The sequence below is a fragment of the Sciurus carolinensis genome, chromosome 8, assembly GCF_902686445.1.
Source record: "Sciurus carolinensis chromosome 8, mSciCar1.2, whole genome shotgun sequence".
Classification (NCBI taxonomy): domain Eukaryota; kingdom Metazoa; phylum Chordata; class Mammalia; order Rodentia; family Sciuridae; genus Sciurus; species Sciurus carolinensis.
Window position 1 is genome coordinate 117,704,773 of NC_062220.1, and position 22,934 is coordinate 117,727,706.

Below are 22,934 nucleotides of genomic sequence, written 5' to 3' on the forward strand. Positions count from 1 at the left end.
GGTGCTATTTCTTCATACACTGTGTTACTGAATTACTGTGGGAATCATTGACACTGTATCCCAGGTTGAGCAGCATACATCAACATGGTCCTTTAGAGATAGAAAAAACAGTCCAAGAGTGCTCTTACCTAGGTCAAGGAGAATATCCCAATAACCACCAGAAGGGCTTCTCTCTGGGCTCTACTACTGGCTATATTGAGCTGGGGTCCTGGGGTCCTGTATCCCTGGGTTCTTCTGACAAATCCTGCTTATCAATCCATTCACCACTATTGACCAGTGTTTGGGGGAAAAACAATAGGGAGATATTCCTTTAATGGATACAGACTTTCAATTCCATATGAAGGAAGAGGTCTAGAAATGGATGGTGGTGATAATTGCATCATATTGTGATAAATATATAAATATATTTTTTAAATATTTTTTAGATGCTGATGGACTTTATTTTATTCATTTATTTATATGTGGTGCTGAGAATTGAACCCAGTGCCTCACACATGCTAGGCAAGCACTCTACCACTGAACCACAACCCCAGTCCCATAAATATATTTAATATAAATAATAAATAATAAAGTAAATATGAATGATATCATATAAATGATAAAATGGTCAATTTTGTGTTATGCTTATTTTACAAATTAGTAATTTCTAGTCAAAACTTTTAAAAATATACAAAAAGATATACTCTCACAACTTATCCTCATTGGTCACAACTGCCTTTCCTAACTGTCCTCTTCTGATCAAGTCCATGCTAGGGACATATTCTTTCCAGGCATATTCACAATTCAGAATTATTCAATCATGTTTGGAGAAAGCAGGACCAGATTATGGCTTTCAAAGCTCAATCCCTCCCAGGCTGTATGAACATTTCCTTTGGTCACCAGGGAGTAGTAAGGTTGTGGTGTCAAGATCCTGAGGGATGCTGGGAAATAACTGCATAGGCCCTGCGTGGTTCATGTACCCAAGCTGAAATCTTATGTCAGTCTGGGAAGCTTGTTTCTTTTTTCTTATTTACCTCATATGTTGATTGTCACAGTCAGTTTCTAGATCCTTCACATGGTAGTCACATTCACCTGAATCCTACTCTGAATTTCCAGATCTTATATATGATAGTCACATATTCACCTGCATCCTGAAGACTCCCCATTCTGCGTCAGGCCAGAACATTCCACCTTTGTCACTGTAGCTATGGAAGGCCATTCTGTACTTTGGATTTGACGTGTCTGCTGTGGGTTAATGGCTTGGTCCTCAGTTTGACATAATAGGAAGGGACTGGGGAGATAGCTCAGTCAGTAGAGTGCTTGCCTTGCAAGCACAAGACCCTGGGTTCGATCCCCAGCACCGCAAAAAAAAAAAAAAAAAAAATAGGAAGTTGGCGGAAAATCTTAACAGTTGGGGAGGGGTGGGATGTCAGGTAATTGGGAGTATTTGTAGGGAATTGTGGGTCTCTGGTCTCTTCCTCTTCCTCTCACCTTTGATTCCCAGCCACAATGACATAAGGACCTTGTTAGGGGCAGTTGTGGCTCCTCAATAACTCCCAGAAAAACGCTCCACAGACACGAGATCTCACACAAGGGACTTTATTTTATGCGGACGATTTGCGTCCGTTCAGGGGGAAAGAGAAAGAAGAAAAAGCAAGATGGCGCATGGCCTCTCCCAGATACTGGAATCTCATGGGCTCGGAGGAACCAATAGCATGTTAGGACGCAAGGTGGGAGGCAAGAAGATTAGGGCAGCGTAAGCCGGAAATTCCTGTAACATAAGAGGCGGGAAGAACGCAGACTGACAGGTGATGGGGAGGCGGGAAATTCCTGTAATGGGAGAGGCAGGCGAAATGCAGATTGACAGGTGGTTGGGAGGCCGGATTCCTTATAGACCTTCCTCTTCCACATGTTCCCATAATGATGCACTCCTCACTATAGGCCTAAAAGAAAGAGGCCAAACAACTATGGGCTGAAACCTCCAAAACTGAGAACTAAAATTAACATTTCCTCTTTTTAAAAGTTTATTGTGTCAGGTATTTTGTTACAGTAATGGAAATTTAACTGGCACAGTCCCCCTCCCCAAACTATGGCTGTCAATGCAATGTCCTTGACAATCACCATGATACCTGTGAAGCTTCCTGTCTGAACCTCAGAGGGGAAATCAACTCCCTCTTTAGCCTGGTTCAGCCTAGTGAAGAGATGTAGGCATCTATACAGTATGGACCAACCATCCCTATAGGGGTCTGGAATATAGTCACATGAGATAATTGCAGTAAGGGACAGTTGGGGACAGTTTAAAGGACTAGGTCCAAGTTAAGTATCTCCAGTAGTTCAATAGATGAGCCCTAGAGATATATTTTTTTAAAGATGAATCTCACTGTGCACCAATTACCTCTATATTACATTGCTCTTTCTACCGCTGTTCATTCTTATACTTAACTCCTATTACTTTTTGTACAAATATTACTGCTTTTAAATAGAAATGGAAAAATACAAGAATTCTAAGGTTTAGCATACTTTTTTCTCTCAATGAGAATGGGTTAATCACAGGGACATGATAATACAAGAGCTTATGAAGGAAAACTCAAATTTCAATACTGGAAGAAAAAAGAATCTATTTCTTATACTTTCTTACACCTTCACACACTTTCTTCACAGATTCAACTTCTGTCAGTACATATGTGGGTTAAATTGACTCTAGGAAATCTTTATGGGTGATCTGCCAGGTGTCTCCATGGGAAGCAGTCAGACTCCCCATAAGCTACACTCAACATCAATCAGTAAATGTAGGGAGGGCATCTTCTGTGAAGGACAGAATAAGCAGGTTTGCATGGAGAAGGGGGCTAGACCCTGCCTGTGAAAATGCACAGGGAACAAGATGCTTGGGAGAACTGGCTCAGCTGAAGGTCTCAAGGACTCAGCATTAGGGCATCTGCATAATGGCCTGGTCCGCCCCTCATATCCCTCACTCTATCACATGTCAAGAGTGAGCAATGGTCAATGCCTCCATTAATATCACTACTGCTCAGACTTAGGCACTCACATCTGTCCTTTACCTGTCAATAATTCTTCATCAACCTGGCAGCTGAAACAGTAATGAAGATCTATGTTTTCAGAGTCTGTCTCCAAGACTATGCTGACTCAATCACCCTCTGCATCTCCTTCACATCGGACTTACCTGCACCATAAGCTATTACTGCTGTATTTATGGTGTGAACTAGAACCAGCAGGTCCAGGGAAGAGCTCTGGATAGTAGTGGCATTGTGAGATCCAAGTCAAATGAGATGCCTGATCACATTTCAGGATCAGGCTTTGGTCTGGATCAGTATCTGACCATCCAGAACACTGAGGAAGAAGACAATGCTGACTGTGACTGTGGCAGTCCCCATGGCAGTAGGGACAGCTCCATGTAGCCCAAAGCAATATTGATGGGAATAATATAAAAACTGAACTGAAAAACACAATAACAGAAATCAACAGTGGACTAGATAAAGCAGAAGAAAGGATCAGTGAACTGGAAGGTTATTGAAAATTTTCTAATTTGAACAGAAAAAGTAAGAGTGAAGATATGTTAAAGGACTTTTGGAACACCATCAAACAGAAAAATATATGCCAATATCAGAGCACCAGAAAAAGAGGAGAAAGGAAAAAACAAAATTTATTCAAAGAAAGACATGATGGGAAATTTCACAAGCCTGGGAAAGGAAATTGATATCCCCAAAGGTACCAGATATGATGAATCAAAAGAAACCCATACTGAGACAAATTATAATCAAATTGTCAAAGTTAAAAGACAAGGGGGTAATTTCAAAGGTAGCAATAGAAAAGAAAATGATTTGTTGTCTATAAGGGAATCCATGTAAAACTATCAGTGGGTTGTTTAGAAGAAATCTGCAGACCAGAAGGGAATTAGATCATATATTCAGTGATCCTAGAAGGAAAAAAAAAAATGACAAATTAGTAGACTATACCCTGAAATCCTTTCTTTTTAAAATAGCTAACATTTACTAATATTTACTATTTACCAGCTAATGTTCAAGGCACTTTTCTTATAAAATATTATTTAATCAGCACAAAAATCCCTATGAGGTTAGGTCTTATTACTATGCACATTTTACAGATGAAGAAACAAAGGCACAAAGAGAATAGATCTGTGAAAGATGTCAGAACTAAGGATTAGGATGAGAAACTGAACAGTCTGCCTGATAACTCAGAGTGGGAAACACAGGGAAAACTGACTACAGAAGGACCTCATTAAGTTGCTAAGACTGAGTTTAAACTAGTGATCTTCCTGCCCCTGGAATTGCAGGTGTCTACCACAATTTCAAGGACAACCTTTATAAATAAATGTTCCATCAATTAATAACAATAACAGTAGCAATTAGAATGCTTAATATTTTGCCTTTGTGGGTTTTGTTTGTTTAGCTTTCTAGAGGATTAGATCCAGGGTCTTACACATGAACTTCATCCTCAGTCTTCTTTTATTTTATATTTTGGTAGGCAGATTTTTTTATTACTTCCTTTTCTCTTTTCCCACAATTTTATTGGTGCATCATAGTTATACATATTGATGGGATTTGTTGTTGCATATATGTATATGCACAAAATATAACAATGTAATTTGGTCAATGTCACTCCCCAGCACTTCTCCCTTCCTCCCAACTACCACCCCTTGGTCCCTTTCCTCTATCCATCTCTCTTTGATTTTTAAGGAATGAAGAAGAGATTAAGACTTTCCGAGACAAACAAAATATGAGGGTGTTTGTAATATGAAATTGTGAAACTACTAGAAGAGAAAAGTGAAAAAGATCATGATATTTGTCTGGATAATCATTTCTTTTAATAAGGCTCCAAACAAAAAGGCAACAAAAATAAGAATTAGGCAAATGAGATTACATCAAAGTAAAAAGTTTCTACACAACAACAAAGAAAATAAAAATGAAGAGACAACCTATGTATGGAGAGGAAAGGTTTGCAAAACACACATATGATAAGGAGTTTGTATCCTAAATATATATTGAACTCTGACCCAATGCCAAGAAAAAAAGCTGATTTACAATAAAAATGAACAAAAGACTGAAAAAACACTTTTCTAAAGACACATAAGTCAGGTATGGTGGTAGACACCTGCAATTCCAGGGGCAGGAAGATCTTGAGTTTAAAGTCAGCCTTAGCAACTTAATGAGGACCTAAGCGAAATGAGACCTGTCTCACAATAGAAAAACAGAAAAGGTCTGTGGATGTGTCTCAGTGTTTAAGCACCTCTGGGTTTAATCCCTGGTAACAAAAAAAAAAAAAAAGGAAAAAAAAAAAAAACAGAAAACATAAAAAGCCTACAGATATGTGGAAAAAATGCTCAGCATCATGAACCATCAGGGCAATGCATATTAAAACAGAACTATCACCTCACAACTTTTAAATGAACTATTACAATAAATAAATAATAATTGCTGGCAGGGATGTTGGGGGAAAGGTGTACTTATGCTTGGTTGGTAAGACTACAAATTAATACAATCACTTTGGAAAGCACTATGGAGATTTCTTGAAAGAAATGGAACCACCATACTACTCAGCTATTCCACTTGTGGACATTTATCCAAAAGAACAAAAATCAGCATACCATAGTAGTGATATATGCATACACAGTGTTAATAACAATGCAATTCACAATAGCCAAGCTGTGGAATCAGCCTTAGTGCCTGTCAACAGATGAGTGGATAAGAAAATGTGGTATATATACACAATTGAGTTTTATATAACTAAAAGAAGAAAGAAATTGTCATTTGCTGGTAAATGGATCGAACTGGAAAACATCATACTAAGTGAAACAAGCCCAATTAAGGAGGCTAAGAATTGAATGTTTTCTCTCATTTGCAGAAACCAGAGATAAATAAGGGGGAAAATGGGGGACTCATGGAAGTATAAGGGAGAATAGTGAAGTAAAGGAAGAGGGTTGAGGGGAGGGAGAAGGGGTGGGAAAGGAGAGGAGCTACAGAATGAAATTAAATCATTCCATGTGCATGTGTGAATATATTGTAATTAACTTCACTTTTATGTATAACTATAATGCACCAATTAAAAATAATAAAAAAATTAAGGGAAGAATATTAGAGAGGGAATAATAAGGGAAATGGAGAAGGGGAGGAAAAGAGGGAGTACTAGGGACTGGAATGGAACAAATTGCATTTATATTCAATTAGAATATGTCATAATGAATCCCACTATTATGATTAACTATAGTATACTAATAAAAACAAAAGAAAATATGATATAAACACAAACCCATAACTTTAATTAAGTGAGCACTTTTTAGGTAACATCATATAAATGAGATTAATGTCTGGTATGGATTGAAAATTTTTAGTGGTAGAGATACCTATTGGCGAGATGTAAAAAAAAAATGAAACACTTGTACAGTGTTGGAAAGCATGCCAATTTGTACAACTATTTTGGATAATAGTATAGATAGTACTAAAAAAAGTAAAAATAGAACCGTTATGTGGGACATGAATCTTTACATATACTATATATAATGATCTATACATATGAAGATATATATAAACACATATACACACATGCATGCACACACACATATGCATATATACATCTTTAACTAGATTTTTTATTTGTTTTCCAATATACTAAGTGCTTATTTTAGAGAAAATTTTGAATTCTTTCAATGTTACACATCCCTCATAGCAATCAGTCCTGAGTATAAATCATACTTTTCCTTAGCACCCTATTTGGAATGATTGAGCTTAATAATTATAAAATATGAGGCTCATTTGGGGTTAAGCACTGTTTGGAGGCCAGAAAGTTTGGGTCTCATGTGGGGTGTCATGGGCATGGATAGACCGCACCCCTTCTCAGAGCATCTAGAAGCAAAAAGGGCCTGGAACCATATATTTCAAACTCTGAAAGAACATGGGTGTCCATTAAGATTCCTACACCCAGCAAAACCTTCAGATTTGATGATGAAATAAAATCTTTCCACAATGAACAAAAGTTCAAAGAATTTACAAATAGAAAGCCTGCAATACAGAACATTCTCAGCAAAATATTTCATGAGGAGGAAGTGAAAAACAACAATGCAAGTTAGTAAAAGAAGGAACTACCCTAAAAGAAAAGCCAAGGGAGAAACCAAGTTAAAAACCAAAAATAGACAAAAATGATCAGGAATACAAATCATATCACAAAAATAACCCTGAATGTTAATGACCTAAACTCAATAATCAAAAGACATAGACTGGCAGATTGGATTAAAAACATAGACCCAAAAATAAGCTGTCTTCAAGAGACTCATCTCATAGAAAAAGACATCCACAGACTAAAGGTGAAAGGATGGGGAAAAACATACCATGCACATGAACTCAGTAGAAAGGCAAGGGTCTCCATCCTCATATCAGATAAAGTGAACTTCACATCTAAATTAGAAGGGATATAAAGAAGGACATTTCATACTGCTTAAGGGAAGAATAAATCAGCAAGACATAATGATTTTAAATATTTATGCTCCAAACAATGGAGCATCTATGTACACCGAACAAACCCTTCTCAATTTTAAGAATCCAATAGACAAAAACACAGTAATAGTAGGTGACTTTAGCACAACGCTCTGACCACTGGATAGATCCTCCAAACAAAAATTGAACAAAGAAACTATATAACTAAGTAATACAATCAATGATATAGACTTAATGGACATTTACAGAGTATCTCATCCATCATCAAGCAAATATGCTTTCTTCTCAGCAGCTCATGAATCCTTCTCCAATATAAACCATATGCTATGCCACAAAGAAGCCATTAGTAAATACAAAAAAATAGATACTACCTTGTATCCTATCAGACCATAATGTAGTACAATTAGAATTCAACAATAAAATAACAAATAAAAACTACTCCTACACCAGGAGACTAAATAATATGCTATTGAAAGATGCAATGATAACAGAAGACATCAGGAAAGAAATAAAAAAAATTCTTAGAGGTAAAGGAAAACAGCAACACAACATGTCAAAATCTCTGGAACAGTCTGAAAGCAGTACTAAGAAGAAAGTTCACTGCATTGAGTTCATACATAAAAAAATTAAAAGTCAACAACGAAATGACCTAACATTACATCTCAAAGCCCTATTCAAAAAAAGAACAGATCAACACCAAAAATAGTAGAAGACAGGAAATAATTAAAATCAGAGCTGAAATCAATGAAATTGAAACAAGAGAAATAATTCAAAAAATTGACAAAACAAAAAGTTGGTTCTTTGAAAAAGTAAACAAAATTGATAAACACTTAGCCACACTAACGAAGAGAAGGAGAGAGAAAACTCAAATTACTAGAATTCATGGTGAAAAAGGAAAGATTATGACAGACACCATTGAAATATATAACATAATTAGAAGCTACTTTGAAAATCTATACTCCAACATAATAGAAAATATCAAAGACATTGACAAATTTTTAGAGACATATGATCCTCCCCCAAATTAGGAAGATGTACACAATTTAAACAGATGAATTTCAAGCAGTGAAATAGAAGAAGCCATCAAAAGCCTACCAACCAAGAAAAGCCGAGAACCAGATGGATTCTCAGCCGCATTCTACAAGACCTTTAAAGAAGAACTAATACCAATACTCCTCAAAGTATTCCAGGCAATAGAAAAGGAGGGAACCCTTCCAAACTCATTCTATGAGACTAGTATCACTCTGATACCAACACCAGACAAAGACTCATCAAGGAAAGAAAACTTTAGACAAACATAGATGCAAAAATGCTTCACATGATACTACAAAATCACATGCAAAATTATATTTAAAAGATAGTGCACCATGATCAACTATGATTTATCCCAGAGATGCAAGCCTTTTTCTTTCTTTTTTTTTTTTTTATGGTTCTTAACAATGTGTATTTGAGAAATTAAGTCTTTGGGTAAGTGAAAATGCATTTGCTTCTTTAAATGATCAGAAAGAATAGCAGAAATAATGTGGATTTTGACTCGGGCAGAAATGAAAATTAACTAGTGGAACAGGGCAAAGTGACACTAAAACACTTGAATGTCAGCTGTAGTTAACTTAAGAACACAGATGAGGGCTGAATATGGAAGAGAACAGTCACGTCTTGAAGTCAAGCTAAGAGAGTAATGGAGATTTCCATATTATGACATGTCATTTGTGTTCACTGCTTTATCTCCAGATTCCCTTGTGCTATGGCCAATGGCTACAATAAAGTGCTATAATGGAGAGCACAGAGATATAGCCTTACCTCCTGGGTTTGAGTCCAATATCCATAACTTACTTATACCATCTAACCTTAGGCAAGATACTTAACATCCATGACCCAATTTTCTTATTTGTAAAGTGAATATAATAATAGTGTTCACTTCAGAAGTTGAATTTTTAGGATTAAGATGATTTTATATTATATGTCTATAAGATAAACAAAACAGCGTTCTGGCACCTACTGAGTTTGTGTTGAAGTAGCTGTTAATATTCTAAGTAGATGACCAAATGGACTAGCGTGTTGCTTGATAAAATTATCCATTGCTGTTAAATCTTATTACTGTAGAACTTGGCAAGGTACAGGGAAAATAAATCCTGCACCTTTTGTTCAAGAATTTCCCCGGGGACTTTGTTTATCATAGCTATTTTCTCTAAAGCACAAATAAGTGGAAGATTTATCTTTCATTTGCCTGCTCTCATAAGATTGGCAGAAAAAATACTTTAAAAGTGGTTTATCTTCCTTTTATGGAAATGTCTATTATGTCTTTTTGTTATCAGAGATTTTAAATGTTGGAGCTGCTTGTTTTCTTACATTATTAAAGTTCTCCATGGCATCTAAAATGCCCTTTTACTCTAATTTGATCACTCTAAATCTCAGTCCCCAGTAACTTAGGCATCCATATTTCCATAAATGCAATCAAATCACCTCCAGAATTTGCAGACCCTGGAGTCTAGCAATACACAATCAAGTTTGGTTTTTTAACCACTCAATCTTGTTTAGCAAAACTTGATTAGATTCTATCATCCTACTCATTAAAGATTCCATCTGTTTAAAACTTCTCTTCTGTTTGGAATAAAAATTCTCTCTTTTATCTCTGCTTTTTTTTTTGACTTACTCACTTGAAATTTTGTAATAAAAAATTACCAATATTTGCATTTTTTCTTGTCTGTTTTGAAAAATATGTGATTTAATTTTATTTCTGAAGAAGTTTAACAATTTTTCTATTTATAAATCAAAAAAAGTTTTTGGTCCCACTTGGCACAAAGTAGAGTTGGGCTAAAATGAAGTATAAAAACCACCACACAGCATCAGGAGTTGATAGATTTAGTTAAAAAACAAAAGAATACAAGGAAATTTTCAGGGGTGATAGATAATGTTTAGTACTTGATTGTGGTGATGGGGTCACAGTGTATGCATTCAAAGTGGGCAATTTTTGCATATCAATTATAACTAAATTTTGTTTAAAAATCGAAAAGGCAACTAGATATGTGGATTATGACAAGTAATATAAAAAATTCATTTGGGGAAAACTTCAAAAATGTAAGTAGAACATTTGTTTGGAGGGGGGACAAGCCTTTTTCAACATGCAGAAATCAATATATGTAATTCATCACATCAATAGACTTAAAGTTAAGAATCGTATGATTATTTCAATAGTTGCTGAGAAAGCATTTGATAAAAACAGCACCCCTTCATGCTTATAACACTAGAAAAAATAGGAGTAATAGGAACATACTACCTCAACCTTGTAAAGGCTATCTTTGCTAAGCCCATGGCCAACATCATTCTTAATGGAGAAAAACTAAAAATATTCCCTCTAAAAACTGGAGCAAGACAGGGATGCTGTCTTTCACCACTTCTATTCAACATCATCCTTGAAACACTACCCAGAGCAATTAGACAGACCAAAGAAATTAAAGGGATACAAATAGGAAAAGAAGAACTCAAGCTATCACTATTTGCTGATGATATTATTCTATATTTAGAGAATCCAAAAAACTCCACTAGAAAACTTCGAGAACTAACAAATGAATTCAGCAAAGTAGCAGGATATAAAATCAACACACATAAATCTAATGCATTTCTATTCATAAGTGATGAATCCTCTGAAAGAGAAATTAAGAAAACCAGCCCATTCACAATAGCTTGGAAAAAAATAAAATACTTGGGAACCAATCTAATGAAAGAGGTGAAAGATCTCTACATTGAGAACTACAGAACACTAAATAAAGAAATTGAAGAAAACCTTAGAAGATGGAAAGATCTCCCATGTTCTTGGGTAGGCAGAATTAATAATCAAAATCGCCATTCTACAAAAGGTGCTATAGAGATGCAAGGCAATTCCATTTAAAATCCCAATGACATTCCTCATAGAAATAGAAAAGGCAATCATGAACTTCATCTGGAAGAATAAGAGACCTCAAATAGCCAAAACCATCCTGAGCAGGAAAAGTGAAACAGGTGGTAACACAATACCAGACCTTAAACTATACTATAGAGTAATAGTAACAAAAATGGCATGGTATTGGCACCAAAATAGACAGGAAGACCAATGGTACAGAACAGAAGACACAGAGACAAACCCACCTAAATACAGCCAAAGAAGTCAAAAATTTACAATGGAGAAAAGATAGCCTGTTCAACAAATGGTGCTGGGGAAACTGGAAATCCATATGCAGTAAAATAAAATTAAACCTCTATCTCTTACCCTGCACAAAATTCATGTCAAAATGGATCAAGGACTTAGGAATTAACCAGAGACTCTGCACCTAATAGAAGACAAAGTAGCCCCAAATCTTCATCATGTTGTCTTGGGATCGAACTTCCTTAACAAGACTCCCAAAGCACAAGAAATTAAATCAAGAATCAATAAGTGGGATGAACTCAACCTAAAAAGCTTTTTCTCAGCAAAGGATACAATCAATAATGTGAAAAAAGAGCCTACAGAGTGGGAGAAAATTTTTTCCACATGCACTTCAGATAGAGCACTTATCTCCAAAATTGATAAAGAACTTAACAAAACTTTACACCAAAAATACAAAGAACCCAATCAATAAATGGACCAAGGAACTGGATAGACACTTTACAGAAGAAGACATACAGGTGATTAATAAATAATTGAAAAAGTGTACAACATCTCTAGTAATTAGAGAAATGCAAATTAAAGCAATTCTAAGATTTCATCTTATTCCAATTAGAAGGGCTATTATCAAGAACCCAAACAGAAATAGGTGTTGGTGTGAATGTGGGGGAAAAGGCACGCTTTTACATTGCTAGTGGAGTTGCAAATGGGTGAAGTCACTCTGGAAAGCAGTGTGGAAAATCCTCAGAAAACTTGGAATGAACCCACCTTTAGACCCAGTTATCCCACTCCTTGCTTTATACCAAAAGGACTTAAAATCAGTATACTACAGTGATGAAGCCACATCAAAGTTTGTAGTAGCTCAATTCACAATAGCTAGATTGTAGAAGCAACCTAGATGCCCTTCAACAGATGAATGGATAAAGAAACTGTGGTATATATACACAATGGAATATTATCCAGCTATAAAGAAGAACAATATGGCATTTGCAGATAAATGGATTAAACTGGAGAATATCATGCTAATTCAAATAAGCCAATTCACAAAAACCAAAGGCCAAATGTTTTCCCTGATAAGTGGATGATGATATATAATGGGGTTTGGGGAGGAGTATGAGAAGAATGGAGGAATTTTAGATTATGTATAGGGAAATGAGAGGGAGAGGGGTATGAAAAATGGTGGATGAGACAGACATCATTACCCTATGTACACGTATGAGTAAATGAATGGTATGAATCTACATCATGTACATCCATAGAAACAAAATTATGTACCCCACTTGTGTACAATGAATCAAAATACAGTCTGTAAAAAATAAAAAATAAATAATTTTTTAAAAAGAAGCATAATTTTGGTGAAGAACTATGTTGAAGCATGGTGAGGCACAATCTGACTCCACTTTCCCTGGGGCACCTGCTGGAGCCACTTGGTGCTGCCTCTGTGATGAGGAGGAGGAGGACTATGAGCTCAGAGATGCAAATAAACCAATATGCAATAAATTTTTTTCTAAAAAAAATCTTCAATAAAAAGCAACATTGTGATTGTTGGCATCTAGATTTTCTAGTGCCCTCATTGTGCCAGCAGCAACGGGCACATAGATAATAACCAAAGAATTTGGATTCTTTAAGCTTGGAAACTGGTTGAAGAGATAAGAAAATTCTTCATTATTCAAAAATATAATTATGTTGCTGTGAACACCAAGATTCCAGGTGTGTTTGCAAGACCCATAGAAGCTTTTAGGTGCAATGTCAAACATCACTATCAACTATTGCAATGTAATGTACACTTGTTAAAGATAATTGAGCTAGAACTGACATTTATGAATGAACAAGCAGAATGCCCTCCGGAAACTTCACTCTGACAGTTGAATTTTACATTTAATTTGATGGAGGACATGTAGGCCCAAAAATCAGTAGAGCTGCTAACATCATCAGGTGTCCAATTTTAAAAACATGAGGAGGAAGGACCCAGTACTTTGCAGGACTTCTGATGACTTTGAGAGTGGTCCTCTGTGAAGGGGTACAATGACAATCTTTTCACAGTGGTTAGGATTTGGGCTCTTTAATCAAAATCCTGACCAACTCTAATTTACCCAAAGAAGAATTTGACTTCTTTGAGATCCTTCAATTGGATTTTGTTTCCTGTCATTTATGATGACTATCTCATAAAGAGCATAGGGCACTCCAGCACCAGACCTCCACCATGATGAAAACACAGTTGCTCAAACTCCCTCCTCAAGCAGAGGGTGAAAAATTAAAGGACAACTAGAGTAGCCCAACCCCAATGTGATAATCAGGGTCTGTGTCCACTATGACCTGGACACATCCTGCACCTTCTCCGTTACTGATCAGGTCAACCTGACTCTTCAGCAGGCCTCATGTCCTAGTTTGCATCAACCACTCAGTCTCAGAATACATGAGAAAGTTTTCTCCTCCCCTTACCTCATCTCCTACTCCTATCTGTGTTTGCAGGTTCCCTGTGAAGTTTGTATTGAGTCAACTTCCCTCTGTCTCTGCCTCTCCTGAATCACCTGCCACACTCACCTACTCACAGAAGAATGGTTCCAATTTCAGCAGATCCTACATACAGCGGTACCAGTAGATTACAGGAAACCCTTCCTGGTGTCTTCTATACTATTCAGACTCATGATATGTATTAGGGTTGTGGGGTTCCCAGGCACTTGCCAGGAAAAAAGATGCCCAAACAAGGACACATGTGCTCTGCACATCTCTGAACTGCAGCCTGAGGATAAGATTATCCATCCATAGTACATGGAATGACAGCTCTCAGATTTATTCAGTGCTATGAAATCACAGGGAAAGGAGAGGTAGCCCGATTCCTTGTTATACATGGTGCTAAGAAGTCACAAACAAGAATATCGAATTCATGACTTATGGTCAAGGGCATTCTTAGAAGTCTCTGATATACATAAAAATGAAATCGTAATATAAATCATGTATAATTATAAATCACCCAATGTGCTATGAAGAATCATATATGTGTAATGTAAGAGCACAACAAACCCCAACTTCATATGCTTGTGACTTTTGCATGATGTCTTCACACTTTTTTTTTTTTTTTGCGGTACTGGGGATTGAACTCAGGGCCTTGTGCTTGCGAGGCAAACACTCTACCAGCTGAGCTATCTCCCCAGTCCACACATTTTTCATGATATGCAAAAATCGTTAAAAGTTTCCCTGTCAAGAACAGTGTGGTCATCAGAAAATGGACCTCAAAGTTGTGTGCACTGCATTCTCTGAATTCTATGAATATATTAGGACGTTTGATAAAGTGATAATACATTACATGTGGAATTAATGTTACTCATCAGCTCACATTAAGATCAGGACATAATCCTGGCATTTACCTGAGACAGTGGGATCATGAGGGTCCTTAAATTGGAAGAGAAAGTGAGAAGAAGTGATCAGAGTGGTGTGATGCGAGAAGATCTCTGTTCAGGGTTTCTGGCTTTGAACATTGAAAAAGTGACCACAAGCCATGAACGTAGGTGACCCCTAAAATTTGGAAAAAGCAAAAAGGTGGTTTCTCCCCTCGAACCTCCAGAAGGCAGCACAGCCCTGTCAACACCCTGAGGTTAGTGTAGTGAGATCTGAGTGATTCTTCTCATCTCTGCAAAGTAAGATAAGTAATTTGTGTTATTTCATGCCTCCTCAATTGTAGTCATTTAATAATAGATAAATATCCCCAGTGTAAACCTTAACTCAGTGGGCCATTATTTATGGGAAAATGTCATTCATTAGATCATGATGGTATAAATTCTAACGTTGGGTGCTGGATGTATTGGGTAAATATCTTACCCAGCTTGACCAACTTACTCCCTGGAAAGAAGTAAATAGTTAAAGAATATGAAGGAAATATTTATGTTGACCCTCTGAGTTGGTTTTCCTAAATGACCCCAAGCAGTGAGAAAATCCACTCCCATGCTTCTTTTTCATGTCACATTTTCATATTGGATTATTTGTTCTTGGTAAATATTCATGGAAACAACATATCCCCAAATTAGCACATACAGTACTGATATTGATATGAGCATAATGATTGACTCACAAATATCTCCATCAATATTTTGTGTATGGAAATGAAAAGGTAAAAAGGCAGAGTAAGAAACCAAGAGAAAACTAAACGTTTACATGTGATCTTCAGGAGACATCATGGAGCATTTTGGGGGAATCATGAAATATATTTACAGATGGAGATGACCCGAGAGGACTCCATATCTGAACAGGGGTAGGCAGAGGAGGAGAAACCTGTGTCACCAATGTGGGCTCAGCAACTGTGTTCTTCTGTGAAGCCCCAGCATCTGTTTCCTCCCAGGTTCTGCCCATCAGGCAAATGAAAGCATCACCACACTCCAGGCTTTGTGTTCATCCTTCCAGGCCCAGAAGAAGGGCAGACAGTGAGAGGCCGTGGGTGGAGGCACATTTGCATGAGCTGCTCCTCCCTGAGGCCAGTGGGAAGGGATAAGAAAGGCTGGGGGCAGCCCACACCAGCTCTGGAGCTCAGGAAACTTGTCCAACATGGTCGGGACTCTTTTCCTCCTTTTTATGCTCGCTTACTGCCCAGGTGAGAACGGATCTATCTCTGCGCCCCAAGGCAGAACCCTACCCTGAGTCTGTCCTCACTGGCTCAGATCCCCAAACACCTGCACCCTGGTTCTGCCTTCCACTGTGATTGTCTGTGTTTACAGGCTCCCTCTCCCAACCTGTGCTGACTCAGCCACCCTCTGCATCAGCCTCCCTGGGACAAACAGTCAAACTCACCTGCACCCTCAGCAGTGGCTACAATAATTATGCAGTGAACTGGTACCAGCAAAGCCCAGGGAAGAGTCCCCGGTTTGTGATGCGAGTGGGCACTAGTGGCATTGTGGGATCCAAGGGGGATGGGATTCCTGATCGCTTCTCAGGCTCAGGCTCTGGCCTGGATCGGTACCTGACCATCCAGAACATCCAGGAACAGGATGAGAGTGTCTACCACTGTGGGGCAAACCATGGGATTGGGAGCAACTACATGTAGCCCACAGTGACACAGGCAGAGGGAAAGTAAGACTAAAACCAGCAGGCTGATCTGCCCTGGTACCCATTCACTTCCCGGTGTCCTGACTCACAGGTCAGAAGGAGACTCCTGACCCTGATTAATTTCTACCTTCCCAGATATTTTATAAATGTAATTCACATTGAATATCCTCCACATACAAAGATGTTCTTAGCAATGTTTGAAATATTGAGTCTGCATTTGGACGTGTGTGGTTGTTCCTAGTCATGAGTGTCCAGATGGAATTCTATTTTAGAGATTGTGAAGCTGTTTACAGATGTGTACATCATACAGTTCTTTGGTCACCATCTTCTGTTACTTTTGTCCATAGCCAAAAATTATGAATATTCCCCACAGTGATGGAATCTGAATATTTCCCTGGACTCCAACTCATGGGGTAACATGTGCACACATGGTCCACCTGGGCTTCACCCACCTTGCCACTTTCCCCACTTACATGTGCACAGGGCTCTCAGGGTGTTTATTGCTGACTGTGAGAGAGAGAGAGCACCATAAAGAGAAAGAACTGATGCAACACCCAGGATGGGGATTCTGAGCCTGCTCTGTAACTGAGGCAACTTTGGTAGTTACCCCATTGCTATCATATTGTAAATTTTTTCTTGTGTAGCTGAAGATCTCTCAAATGTTTATGTTGCTAATTACCTGGATCAAGGACATATCTCTCAGATTTATACTGACTTTGCCTAAGACACCAGTCATGTTCTGGGATTCCAGATAAAATACACTAAGTGTCAATTCACCACAACTTGAGGGGTTCCCATCAACATCTCAGTTTTGCTAACTATAACAATTACTCTCAGAACAAAATGAAAACTCTGTTCTTTAGAAGATTACAGTATTATTATAAAGGATGGAAATCACATCAAGTCAATCACAGAGACAGAGAGGGCCAATTCTGGGAGGATAAAGTACTCTTATCCTCAGGATACTTCACTCTACTGAAACTTAATATAGGATTACCCAGCACAAAATATGACGTAGGAAATAAGAATCCAGAGTAGTTATTGGGTTTTTATTTCTTAAACACATCAACATTATAACATTGAATTAAACTCAATCTGCAGCCCCCTCAAGTCCATGAAGATGAGGAGATTTTTCTGGTAGAATGCACTCAAACTCCAAATTTCTAGTCATCTAATTGTTCTTTCTAGTATCGCCATTCTGCTTCCTTAAGCAGGACAAACCGTGAATCACCTCATTAGCATAAATTCAGGGGTAGTTGCCAAAAGAGGTAGTTCCATCCTGACCTCTCTAGGCAGGGTTGGTTTGGGAAGACAGAAAACAGGTCTTTCCAAGACTCATGGGGATGAAAAGTGGCCAAGAAATGTCCCCACCGTGGACCAGGACAAAGTTCAGACTTTTCATTCCACAATGTTAACTCTTTACTTCTCACACGCACTCTGCTGAAAGCATATTTAGACTTTTATGACAGGACATGACCCTTGTTCTGAAAGGCTGTTATGGTTCCAGGCCTGGGAAGTTCCAGCACACTGGAATTAATATGGGAAAGATTGCAGGGAGAGGCCCATCAGGGTGGGTTGCTAGTGTGGAATACAGGCTACACTGTCTGAAGGACTAGACACCATGTGTCCAGATCACTTCTAGAAGGAGGACAGGTGTTAGAGAAAATGCATGTTAATTTGTGCTCAGACAGAGTCTTATGCTAAATCTAATTTCCTCATTGTGTTGTTGTTTTTATTTATTTATTAATTTATTTTTGGTTTGCTTTAGTATATTGTACTTCTTTCCAATATAAACTACGAGAAAGCAATTCCAATTTAATGGAAGAGATGCTGACAGATTCAAGATTATTGTTATTCACTAATAGCATGTAAAATTGAGGGAAAGGTCAGGGAATCGTGCTTGTAGAATTCTGCCCCCATGGGAGATGGAAGGGTCAATCCAAAGCCACTGATGGAAAGATGAAGAAAGATGGAACCTCAGAGCATGGGTTTCTGACTAAAATTGTTCCTTGCTCACTATGTCAATTTTTTCTTCCAGTTCCCTCAGGCTGATTCTCTAGGTTAATATGGTGATCATATTTGCTGTAGTAGAGAAATGAAGTGACGGGCTGAACCCAGCGGTAGTGTTCAAAATCTGCCCGAATCACACATGGCCCAGGCTTCGCCAGGAAAGATGGACAGAGGGAAAGGAGGTGCTGGCACCAAGGGAGGGCTTAGCATAGGGCTCTGGAAAGTTTAGAGTAGCTGCAGGCCCAGGTGGTGGGATACACCTGGATAGCAAAGAACTGCTATGGCCATGAAAGTCTGCAGTGCTTATACAAGGGACAGCAGTCCAAACCCCATCATGCATAAGCAGATGGAGCCATATGGGGAATGACAAAGGGACTTGCCCTAAACTGTCTCTCATGGTGGACTGACACAGCCCCATTAAGTCCATGGTGGGCAGCCTGGGAGAGTGGTGGTCAAGGTAGCCCAGTTTTGGATAGGACACCATGGCAGACAGACCCCATCAGGTTTCTGAGGTGAGCTGGTATCCATCTCTCAAAGCCTTTGGACATGCACAGAGCTGAAGGAGGTCTTGCTGGCTGAGAGTTTTGGAAAGCTCCCTCTAGTGAGACTGGGCAGGAATGGAAAAGTGGGGACTGCCTTGAGAAAGTAACTGAGGAATGAATGGATTGGGATTTCCAGAGACTTCAGAGACTATGCCTGGTCTGATAGGAACCATGATTCAATGCTCCAGGCTAATTTGCTGAATGAGGTAGTTCCTTCCTGACCTCTGTAGGCAGGGTTGGTCTGGGAAGACAGAAAACTGGCTTTCCCAAGACTCAAAGGGATGAAAAGTGGCCAAGAAAAGCTATATTTGGGCTCCCAGAATACAATGAGAAAAATAGAGGGCTGTAAAGGATTCTAGGTGCAGGCTGAGCTGATGCCGCCTTCTACTCCTGATTCTGATCCTAACATTGGCTTGGAGGCAGAGGCCACCCTCCCCTGATCTTCCAAAGCCCCTAAGGAGATAACGGGACCAGTTGGAGGATGGGCCTTCGGGCACCCAAGGGCACAAGTGTGTGATGGCCACCCCTATGGAACTCAGCAGGGACCACAAAGTTCCAGCCTCAGTTTGTTCTCAGAGCAACAAGCATGGCATGGGGTTTGGGGACTTCAGTCTTGGAGACAAGGACCGGGTTGCAGGTGTGTCTTCTTGGCCTGGATATATTTGGGATCCCCCAGCTGGGCCATCCTGATCACCCTTCTGGAATCACCAGCTCTCTCCTCTCTCCTCAGTGGACAGGAGAGTGGGTGGGAGGGCAGCTTACCCAGCAGGAGACACAGTCCTTTCCAGGGCAGGACCCCCAGGGTCACACAGACTTGTCTAGATCTCCATGTCCACAGGGTGAATTTGCATGTTTTGTAGTCTTTGACCCACAGCGGTCTGTCTTTGGCCGGATCCACTTTTCAAAGCAGTTGGTCCACAGGCTCAACTGTGCTTTGGTTGAACATGTCTGTCTCATGTCACAGCTGTGTGTACTGGCACAAATGTTGCCGGATCATCTCCACCCTCTCCACTTCCAGCCACTCCAGCTCCAAAGTGGTGGTCACCATCTCTTCAAACCGCTTGAACTGAGCCTGGTTGTAGAGGTCCACACAGCACATGAGGTCATCACCAGCCTGTGTGGACTTCCTCTGTGCCTTCTTGATGTCCTCCTACATCTTGTTGCTCAGCTTGATCTCCAGCTGCTGGGTCTTCATCTCCAGGTCTCTCTGCCACTCTGTGAGGACTTTACGGGCCTTTTCCACCAATGCATAGCGGCTGGCGAGTTGCTTGCAGAGGTCACAATATGGTGGTCACACTTTCTCATATTTTTCTTAAGGTTCTAACGAAAGTTCTTTAGGGGCTTCTCTACCTTGCTGTGAAGCTTGGCAGAGAAATTCAGATGAACTTCTGCTTCATCTGCCAGGCTCTTCTTCATCTGAGCCCATGCTTCTCTGAGGGATGCCTTCTTCCTGTGCAGTTCTGAGAGAGCTTAGCCAAGTTCTTTGCATATTCTTCTTCAATCTTTATCCTCTCTCTGGTGTATTCAGACATTTCTTTATGCATTTGTTTGCCCTTCAGTTGCTTTTGGAGCAGCAGTTCAAACCCCACCATGGTGCCATTGCTATGGGGGTCTTTCTTATCAGCCCAGAAGTAGTCACAGTAGCTCCACATCATTGGCTTCAGCAGCTGCTGTTCTGGCATTGTGTCTGAGTGAAGGAATGTCATGCAATTTATCATCTTCTCTGTGTGGTCACATTTATTTTCAAAATTATATATTTTGTCTTCATTGCCTGAGGTTCTCTCTTCCAAGGGGTCTCCTCTGTTGGTGTTACTTTCCATTGAATTTTTATTTTGGTTTATTGATTCCTTCATTTCAAAGATTTCTTCTCAGGACCTTTATCTCTTTATTTAAGTTATCTTCCTTCTCCTGAAACAGAGTTCTGATTTCATTCTTTATATCCTCCTTAAAGTCATAAAGCAGTTTTACTAAGTAAATTCTGAACTCCTTTTCTGGCATTTTTTCTACTGGTTTGTCAATGGAGTCCATAATTGGAGCATCCTGGTTTGTTTGGAATGCTTTACTCCCTTTTCTTTTTTTTTTTTTTTTCATTTTGTTTGTGTGTCTTCCCATTTAGCTCTGGGGATCTGAAGTAGTACAGTTTCTACCCTGTAGCCTTATAGTGTCCCTAAAGGTTTCCAGTACCTCACCTAGCTGCAAACTCACAAATCTGGGTTTCAGTTTTGGTAGGCTCCACCACACCACAGTTCCAAGGTGGCTCCTGGATTGCAGACCATCAATCTGTTTTTTTTTTTTTTTTTTTTTTTTCCTTTAACAAATAATTAAAGTATTAGAGCATCCCATAAGACAATAACATTTTATCTGGATATAAACATAAATATAGAGTTTTGAGCTGGAAAGTGAATTTCAGATCATTTTCTTTGATATCTGCTGTACCCAGGGAGGTTGAGTGTGATATTTAAAGTAATTACCTGAGGAAGAACTAACTTCTTCTGAACAAAATTTTCAAGTTAAACTATCTTAACAAATAGTTCTTTAAGATCTCTGGTGAGACAATTCTCAAAGTTGTTTCTGATTAATGTCAATGTTGTTCAAATGCATTTGAATTCATACTAATTGTTGATTCTGGATAACTGATTATAATCACTTTTCTCTTTCAATGTTAGAAGATGAAATTTGAAAGAATAATAATAAAATATACAATAGTTGCTTTGTAAAGTGTAAATATGTACAATTGAATATAAAAAATAATGGAAGAATCATACCCTTATTCATTGCTGAGAATTTCTATGTTTAAATTTTAGTTATGGAAATATTAGAAAAAGTGCTTAAAGTTTTAGGTTTAGATATTTCCCCATCTAAAATAAAAGCACATGTCCACCAAATCCATAGTGGAAAGAAGTTCTACAGTAGATGACTTGGAGCCAGGTCATAAATGAAGATATTGGGGGATGGACAGAAGGACCAGAAAGACACAGAGGCAAGGGGACTCTGCTGTCTCAAAATAAGAATCCTGTTTGCAAAACGGAAACTACTTGTGGTTCTGTATAGCTATAAAGGGAGAGTTGAGGTAGAATGGCATGGAAGAGGCCTGGAGAGACTTTGAATGTGAAGGTAAATGTTTATTTAATCTTGATGTGAAAAAGGATCTAGAGTTTATTTACGTAGAAACATTCTTTTATCATACACATATGTGTGAAATGTCTCATAATATTATGTATGTGATAAACAAGAAGAGGAAGAAGACAGGTGGTGAAGAAAACTACCCAGGGATTCTGCATGACTCGGATGAGCAGTGCATCTGGAGCAGGACAGGGAGGTACACGGTGATGAGTTGTATTGGACAGTGTGTGAAGATGTCCAGAGCTGATGTCCTGTGTGATGTCAGCAGTGAGAAGAGGCTTCTGGGTGAGCATGGTCAGGGTGGTGTCAGACACATGAGGATACTTCTCCATGTCTGTGCTCACTGTGTGTTTCTCCACTAGGAAGAGAAATTTTGTTTTGCTTTGTTTTGTTTTGACACTTCTGAATGTAACAAGCTCAGAACACAAAGGACAAAAAGGAGACAAAAAGGAGAAATTGCTTGAGTATCCATATTGACCTTGTGAATTCACCAGAAGAGAAAACCTGGAGGGATAGAGAACTAAGGCAAAGATCATGATTGATGCCGATATCTAGATATTTAAACTTGAGATTCTAATTAAAGTGATACCAATAGGAAAAGAAGAGGTCAAGCTATCCCTATTTGCTGACTACATGACTCTACATTGAAAGGACACA

The 22,934-nt window shown here is 38.7% G+C and overlaps 2 pseudogenes and 1 gene segment (V, D, J or C); 2 read left to right on the top strand and 1 right to left on the bottom strand.

The window, feature by feature from the left end:
* Positions 1-1,637: 1,637 nt before the first annotated feature.
* LOC124991451 (CCR4-NOT transcription complex subunit 7-like) lies at positions 1,638-13,772 on the top strand (annotated as a pseudogene).
* Positions 13,773-14,949: 1,177 nt separating this feature from the next.
* On the top strand, positions 14,950-16,600 carry LOC124991452 (immunoglobulin lambda variable 9-49-like). The segment is given in 2 exon segments: positions 14,950-15,070; positions 16,275-16,600. Coding segments are annotated over 2 exon segments (447 nt in total).
* Positions 16,601-19,972: 3,372 nt separating this feature from the next.
* LOC124991453 (growth arrest-specific protein 7-like) lies at positions 19,973-20,872 on the bottom strand (annotated as a pseudogene).
* Positions 20,873-22,934: the final 2,062 nt, after the last annotated feature.